Source organism: Crocodylus porosus, unplaced genomic scaffold, assembly GCF_001723895.1.
Source record: "Crocodylus porosus isolate Cpor-Errol unplaced genomic scaffold, CroPor_comp1, whole genome shotgun sequence".
NCBI lineage: Eukaryota > Metazoa > Chordata > Crocodylia > Crocodylidae > Crocodylus > Crocodylus porosus.
The window spans coordinates 23,081,848-23,090,106 of NW_017728943.1; the positions used below are offsets into that span (position 1 = coordinate 23,081,848).

At 46.6% G+C, this 8,259-nt stretch overlaps 2 protein-coding genes and 1 long non-coding RNA gene across 3 annotated transcripts in view; 2 read left to right on the forward strand and 1 right to left on the reverse strand.

The window, feature by feature from the left end:
• The window catches only part of PPP2R5D (protein phosphatase 2 regulatory subunit B'delta), a 1,176,261-nt gene that overhangs the window by 498,245 nt on the left and 669,757 nt on the right, over window positions 1-8,259 (forward strand). The window lies entirely within an intron of this gene.
• The window catches only part of LOC109319443, an 11,934-nt gene continuing 6,183 nt past the window's right edge, over window positions 2,509-8,259 (forward strand). The window contains exons 1-2 of the long non-coding RNA XR_002103507.1: window positions 2,509-2,520; window positions 7,198-7,205. This is a non-coding gene — a long non-coding RNA (uncharacterized LOC109319443). The remainder of the gene's footprint in view (window positions 2,521-7,197; window positions 7,206-8,259) is intronic.
• Window positions 6,402-8,259, reverse strand: part of MRPL2 (mitochondrial ribosomal protein L2) — a 10,744-nt gene continuing 8,886 nt past the window's right edge. The window contains exon 7 of the mRNA XM_019549016.1: window positions 6,402-6,675. Coding sequence (XP_019404561.1) covers window positions 6,460-6,675 — 216 coding nt within the window. The 3' untranslated portion in view covers window positions 6,402-6,459. The remainder of the gene's footprint in view (window positions 6,676-8,259) is intronic.

Genomic DNA, 8,259 nt, shown 5'->3' on the forward strand with positions numbered 1-8,259 from the left:
GACCTATAGTAGTCTCTGAGCATGCTTAATTAGCTGATGCATATTTACCTCTCCGCCCTGCATACTTAAGTAGTTAATTATACTATACATGCGATGTATGTAGTGATGTAACCACATGTATGCTTGTATGAAACGGAAGTGGTGGCCAGAGGAAACACTACAAGGACATATTGAAGTCATACTTCAAGAAAACACACCGACATCAAGAGTTTGGAGGAGCTGTCTGCCAACCAACTCCAACAGCACCACAACCTCAACCAAGCAGAAGCCTGTTTTGAGGTAAAGCTGCTTGCTCTCAAAGCAGAAAAGAGACAACAGAGGAAGGAAACGGAGATGAATCCCAGCCTGTAGCCTACTCTCCCTGACGGAATTACTTGTAACTCCTGTGGCCAGACCTTTGACTCAAGGATTGGACTGTTAAGTCACCTCAAGACCTAGCAATGAGTCATGGTAGATATCATACTTGAATTGAGGGATTGCTAACAGTGATGATGGGAACAGAAAATAGCAGCAGTAGCAACCACTCACAGAGAAGGCATGTATTAGGCTCATGATGGTTTCCTCTTTAAATGGGAAGTCTTCATGTAGTAGCCTCTTAAAGGTGACATCAGTTTCAGCCTACTGCTACCAAATTCCTACAAGATCAATCCTGCTAAAGACCTTCTCCATATCCTTATTGGCTAGAGACCCTTGTGGGGCCCTTATTCCATCTGGAGTGGAATAAAGCCCTTAAAAAGACCAGCCAACATGCAATTTCATTTGATCAGACTTCTAACCAGAGCTGCTCCACTAAGTCCATGAATGACTGCTGGTATTTCATATTGCTGCTAGGTCATGCCATTGCTTATTCAGCTGAAGGCACATTGCAAATCTTCTGCAAAACAATAAAATGATCCCCTCCCCCATATTTACAATGCATAATTGCTGAATTCAACCTTCAGGAAGAAATCCAGTTGTAGACTCAGTGATGCAGAACCAAATTCCAAGCAACGGAGGCTGAGCTCTTGTAGTCCCAACAGTCTCGTATTGCACAAGCCAATAGGCACATATTGGAGTAGCAACATACATGTATACTAAGGCCATGAATGTATATACATCAGTAAACATGATTATGTGAACCCTAGTTAATCCTGTAGCTCTTTTATGTTACATATGTTGTGTAAGGAACCCAACACAGTGATTGGCAACATGATCGAAATGTTAATAATCCATGAATACAGTGAAAGAGAGACTTCAAAGCCTTGGTGAAGGTGAAACTTTAGCTTCCCAGTGCATGAAGGCAGCTCTCAAAAAGAAAGAGACAAAGCTAAAAATGTCTTGGTCTTTGGGGAAGTGGACTTGTTTCACAGCTCAATAGGCTCCCCCCACCCTGCCCTGCCCTGGCATCTACCTCAATACCAGGATCCCAAAACAGTGCACAAAAATTGTGTTTCATCATCTGTACTCATTTTGAGGCTATCTTGGTAAAAGTGGCTGCAGGGGAATGCTGAGGTTCATATAACTGTTAACTAACGGTATAGCAGGGGTGCAAACATACAGTTTGAAGGCCAGTTCCATTCTGCAGAGCCTCATAACCCTTTTGCTGCTCCAGACCATCCCTGCATACAGTGCCCAGGATATGTACTGCCCGTGGCACTTGCTGGGGCTGGGTCCAGGTGGCACTGCCCACAGCTCTCACTTGGGCCAGCCCCAGGCTGTACAACATGCAGCAACCACTCAGGCCAGCATCCTGGGCCAGCCTAAGTAGGTGATGCCTGTGCAAGATCAGGCACGTAGGTGGGAGGATTGTTCATGGGCTTGACATGGACCATGCATTGCCTGCTTTTCCAGCCCATGAGGCCAAATGAGTTTGACACCCTTGCTGTATAGGAATTCAGAACCTGACTACATATATACACTGCTGCTTCAGCAGGGGCCTGGTACAAGAGGTCTTAGGTATTAAAATTCTTAATTTGTTACAATTGTCATTGAAGCCTAATGAGCCTTACTGACCCCAAAGACAAAACAAAACATTTGCTGAGATTAAGGAAATTCTATAGAATCTCCTATTACCAATTCCAATGGAGACAGCAGTGTTTATAAAAGGAATACAGAATAAATAAATAAAACAATATTAATATATCCAAGAAATTAACAGAGCATTTTTATTTTGGGTACTTTAAATGATACATTCACAAAGGGATTTTATAATGTGTGTGGTCTGGAGGATGAAGCAATCCAAAAACTGTTAATGAATGAGACAGTCTAGACCTGCAAATGCACATTAGAAATGGTTGTATACATTTCTTCATAGATACTGAGGGTATCAAAGAGCAGCAACAGTATCTGAAAAATGAACTAGGCATTACAGAGAAAGCTCACAGGGAGAACCCTCAAATACTGCATGTTCGCACTGCAGGAAACTGTCTCTGTGCAAATGATTACTTGTTCAAGGACTATATAGAAACTACAGCACAGAAAACATGCAAGCCAGTGAATAAGAGCTTTCTCAAAATATCAGCTTGCAGATGACACTTTGGAGTCTTCTGCAGCATCATTACCACCATATAATTTAAAAGAAACAAATTATTTTTGGTATCATTTTACAAATGGAAGAACAAGAATTAGATGGGACTGGATTAAGGGTCTGCAGTCTCTACAATTTCACAGCAGAATCAAAATGTACTGAAATGAAGTGTCACACAAAACTTCAGCACTAAAAAAGCAGTATACAGGGGAATTCCTTATATCCCTAGTTCAGGAATGGCTGAGCTGCAGCATGCATGCCACAAGTGGTACAGGCAACCTCTATGTGTGGCACCTGGCAAACCTCAGAGTCCAGTGGCAGATACAGCAGGGAGCAGAAAACAGAGCAGCAAGTTGATCAGGGAGCACAGGGTAGGAAACAGAAAGCATAGTAGCAGATCACCCTTTTATGTTTTATATTCTATGCTTTTTAACTTTGTAACAAATGTATTTTAAGTTTAAAAGTAAGTTGTACCATGTAACAATGTTAGCAAGGGCAGGAATCAAACCACAGCTTCTCTGTATGAAGCAGGTCCCTGAATGAATCTTGATTGATTGTGTAACACAGTAGCTAGACAGGATAATAAGCTAATGAGTGGCAATTAACACCTAGAAACCACAGACCAAGAAGAGGAAAGGATCAATAGAGAGCTAGGAACTCCCTGAAACTTCACTGTTAAAGGTACAGAAGCGCGGGTTTGAACTAATCACAGCAGTGAATTAATCAAACTTCATCGATGGACTCCCAAGACTGCACATACCTGCGGATGTGACCCCTGGGGCTGACAGCTGCCATACAGCAACGACCAAGGGGGACATCCTACAAGGTCAATGACCCCTGGATTGGGTAAGCCTGAAAGTTGGGGAGCAACCAAAGTCTGCCAGAGAGGGATAAAAGGCAGCAAAGAATGACCCCCAATGGCGCCCCCTCTGACTTGATCAGTACCCTGCCTGCCCAGCCAGAAGGACGTTGGCGACCCCCTTCTGAAGCAACATTGCACTGAAAGAAACCTCGACTGGCCATTGACAGCAAACTCCAGAGCTTCGGGATAGGTATATCTTGACATCCATGCTTAGTGTTCATAGCTAGCTACTGTGAGTGTATGTGTGTGAATGTGTGTGAGAGAAGATCAGCCCCAAGGTTTATGATCTGACTTTTGCATCCGTCTAATAAATTAGAATTTTATGATGAACCTATGAGTTGGTCCTTTATAGCCAACACATGGTATAATATGCTGGTGTCTGGAACACCAGCCACACCTGCTCTTTGATATTGAAATGGGGTGTGGAGGGGGATATATTAGGGTGCTCCCAATACTTAGTGTCACCATGACAATACGTTGGTCACAGGAACTGGTGAAGAAGTACTTCAAGATCTTCCCAGAGGCACTGACAAGCCTGCTGGAGCATGTGTAGGAAGCAAACAGGGAGGAACACGAATGTCTCAGCACATCAGTTAATGTTGCAGCCACACCATTAGGTGTGATTATCTTGTGATTTATACCAAGTGGCAGTTATCTTTACAATACCCCAGTGACAACTCTTGGCATAGTTATGTTCCTCTTTCCCCATATTGATCATTTTAACATAAGTTCTTGCCTCACATTCATAGGTTTAAAGAAAAAGGGAACCATACTGATCTGTCACATAGCCTGTCTTGTTGTATAACAGGTGAACAACAAAGGCTACAGCCCAACACAAACTAAACCTAACCCAGTGCTGCCCAAGGAAGAAGACAGGCTGATGAATGGCTGCACCAGTGCATAATAACTTCTGGTTCCTGCTGCCATGGCCCACAGAAAACAGGAGAGGATGTATCTGACTAACTGATGTATGTTATCAGTATGGTTATTCTGACAAATTTCAGGTCATGCATCCCTAGTACATGAGGACTGTAATACAGAGAGGTACGGGGCCTAAAAAGGTGGAGGTAGAAAGGAATGAAAATGGGATAAAACATGGACAGGAGCTAAGAAGCAAGGGGTGTGGGGAGAAACAGAAAGGAGCTGGAGAACAGGAATAAACTGACCTCATGGTACTAGAACACACTCCCCTGCAGGGCCTGGCACTGAGCCCATTGTACCCAAGGCACTATTCATCTGCTGTATGCAAAGATCTAAGAACTCCACTGGCAGAGCAGGTCTCTTCACCTTCTAGCAGATCGATACAAAAAATTATCTTCTCTATCAATCTGCTAGAAGGTGAAGAGACTTGCTCTGTTCCCTACTGCTACCAATTACTCTATTTGCTCAAGTGGCAGAGATCTGTGGCATAGATCTAATGACCAATGTGCATCCGGTGGAATCCAGTCTGGTTCCATGATAATTTGTTATTGTCAATCTTAACTATTCAGAACAAAAAAATACCTCCAAGTGAGCTGCAACCTGAATGGTCTTGTAATGTAGTCAAGCACTCAAATGAAGAAAGAACACAATTAAACCTGTCTGCACAACCTTCATTTAACTGCCTGCATAAGGAATATTTCCACTGAACCCTGCCATATTTAGTGCACAGGATGGGCTATTCTCTAAGGCAGGATGCCTACAGCATTTGTTGCAGAATTTGGAATGTTTGTCTTGAAGAGGCAGAGAAATCCAAGGGTGTTGGTTGTAGCCCTGTTGGTGTAAGGACATAGGCAGACAAGGCTCTTTGGGTAAATCTGATACCTTTTATTAGACCAACTAAAATAGTTGGAAAAATTCTTTACAAACTTTTGGGTAAAAACACCCTTCGTCAGGCTGTGAGAGCATCTTTAGTTGTTTTGTGTTCTTGGATGGGATAGAAGCCAGCATGCAAGAATGCAGGCCAGTGAAAATGGGGGCAGGGAGGCACTGCAGTGTGCTGTACGGGACTGGCGGTGCCCAGTGTGCCCCTCCCCATCCCCTAGATAAGCAGCAACGCACCAAGGGAAATGCCACCACCACTTCCCAAGGCACACTCTGTCAAATGGACTCTGTGTGTTAAACAAACTGCTTCCCCCGTGTTCAGGGGCATCCAGCCCAATGCCCCAGCTAGTTGTTCAACTTGTCCCACAGCCTACTCTGGGCTGCAGCTAAAAACCCATAAGCCATGGGGACATTTCCACACCAGACTCTACCCACATGCATATCTCTCTTCTAGCTTGTGCATCACAGTTGATACCATGCAGACCTGCGTCTCTGATCTGATTCACCCTGTTGAATTTGCTGGTCTCTGGGCTTTCACTGATTTGTCCACAGGAAAATAACAGTGATTGCCACTCCTGCCCACCTATACGGCTAAGAGGGGCCCACAGACACATTTATCCCACAGGATATAGAGGTAAGTTAACTGGCAAATGCAGGTAACAGGACAAGGAACAGGTTCCTCCTTCCCGCAAATTCAATACTGCCTGGTCGCTCCCAAGCAGCACCCTGGGACCAGCTACAACAAATGCAGCTGCACAGGCTACCATAGGACTTACAGCACTGGGCAGGAAGGTTCTTGGGAATGGCCCAGAAACCTCAGGTAGAAAGGGACTGACTACAGGGCTCTGGCCAGTAGGGAGCACCTCCAGAGAAAAGAGGATTTTTTTTCCTATGCAGGGTGGCCACATTTTGATTCAGCTCCTTTGCAAGGGTAGAATCTGAAGAGAGGGTAAGATGCCTGGGCTCAAACCCCTGTAAATGCTTAAGGGGACTGAACAAGGGGCCAAGGCCCAGATTCACAAAGGGATCACTCAAGGAATTTCCAACATCCAGTGCTCAAGGCACAAATCAGCCCAGCAGGTGCCTCCTACAGCAGCCCCATGCCACACATTAAGAGGTGAGGAGCAGGGCAAACATGACTGTAGTGCCATGGTTGGAGCAACAGAATGAGTCCCTCTCACATGAGATCACTCCCAGCACTCCTGCAGAACTTATGCACAGCAAGCAACATAGGATTAGCAATGGCCAACCAATCAGTTTTTATTGAGGGTCAACTGAGGCATAAGCATCAATCACGTGCTGCTGCTGCTGTGGGAAGGTTGACATAGCACTTCATGGGTGGAAGTGGTTTGATCTTGCGTCCAGCTGAGCCACCCTTCCGGTGCCAAAGACCAGTATGCGGACGCCTCCCCAGCCAGCGGCTCCGGCCAGCTTTTCCAATAACCCGCTTGTTGTGATCAACGTTGGAAACTCGGCCCACAGTGGCAATACAAGTCTCCAGCACCTGTGAGGAAGAAAAGCTAGCAGTAGAGGTGCATGGACAGCTCTCTGCCTCAGAACCCCTCTATCTGTACTCTGAGCCCTGCTCCACTCCATCCTGTGACCCCAAGTCCAAGCTCCCTCTTGTACTCCAACCCCTGCTCTACTCTCTCCTTCTTTGGATATGTGGGAAGCATGACAATCACAAGGCGGTTATCAGACTCCCACTGCCACCTCCAGAGTGGGCAGACACAAAACGCCATCCGAGCAGGACAGGTGACAAAGGCAAAGAGTGCTAAGGTAAGAAATGGGGGTCCAGACCATCTCCCTAAACGGGAGGTGGCACACACAGTCTTGCAAGGCCTTAAATGCCTATATACTAATGCTCGCAGTATGGGGAATAAACAGGAGGAACTCACCCTCAGAATAGCCAGTTCAAACCCAGATGTCATAGGGCTAACAGAAACGTGGTGGGATTCGTCCCATGACTGGGCAGTTACCATTAGGGGCTATAGGCTTTACAGGCAGGATAAAGAAGGAAGGAAAGGTGGGGGTGTGGCACTCTGTCAAGGAGCACTACACATCCTCTGCCAGCAGAATGGGGTCAAAGGAAGGGCAGGCTGAAGTGCTCTGGGTTAAGATTCAAGGGGACCGTGGGGAGAACGATTTGACGGTGGGGGTCTACTACAGACTCCCCAACCAAGGGGAGGAGCTGGACTGGGAATTTTCGGGCCAACTTGCAGAGGCATTTAAGGCAAGGAATGTAGTTGTCATGGGTGATTTTAATTACCCGGACACCTGCTAGGAGGAACAGTCAGCCAGGATGGACCGTTCCAGGAGGTTCCTGGCTGAGATACAGGACCTCCACTTAATCCAGGAGGTGCACAGTCCCACCAGAGGAAATGCCCTGTTGGACATGGTCCTGGCCACAGGAGAGGACCTGGTAAGGGGTCTCCAGGTTCTTGACCACCTGGGCGATAGCAATCATTGCTTGCTGGAATTCACCATCCAGTGCAGGATGTCAAGGGCCTGCAGCAAGACAGTAGCCCTAGACTTTAGGAGGGCCAACTTCAACAAGTTGAGGAGACTAGTGGGAGAGGTGCTGGGGTCCTTGAGGGCAGGGAACTCAGTGTCCAGGACGAATGGTCATTCCTTAAGGAAACGATACGCAGGGCCCAAGGGGAGTCCATCCCAACAAGATGCAAGGGGGGCAAGAGTGCCCGAAAGCCCCCCTGGCTCACCAAGGACGTCTGGGAATGCCTGCTTGCCAAAAAGGCGGCGTACACCTGGTGGAAGGGGGGGTGCTATCTCCAAAAAGGAGTATACCTCCTCTGCTCGGGCCTGTAGGGGGGCCGTCAGGAAAGCTAAGGTGGACACAGAGCCAGGACTAGCGTCCAAGATCAAGGATAATAAGAAGTCCTTTTTCAAATACATAGGGAGGATGAAGGCGGCACTGGGTAATGTGGGGCCCCTGCAAAGTATGCTGGGCAATCTGGTGGTTGCGCCAGAGGAGAAAGCAGAACTCTTTAACCAATTCTTCACCTCCGTTTTCTTGTGCAGGGACCAGGACTTCCATGCTGTGATGCCAGATGGACTTGAGGTGAACGCC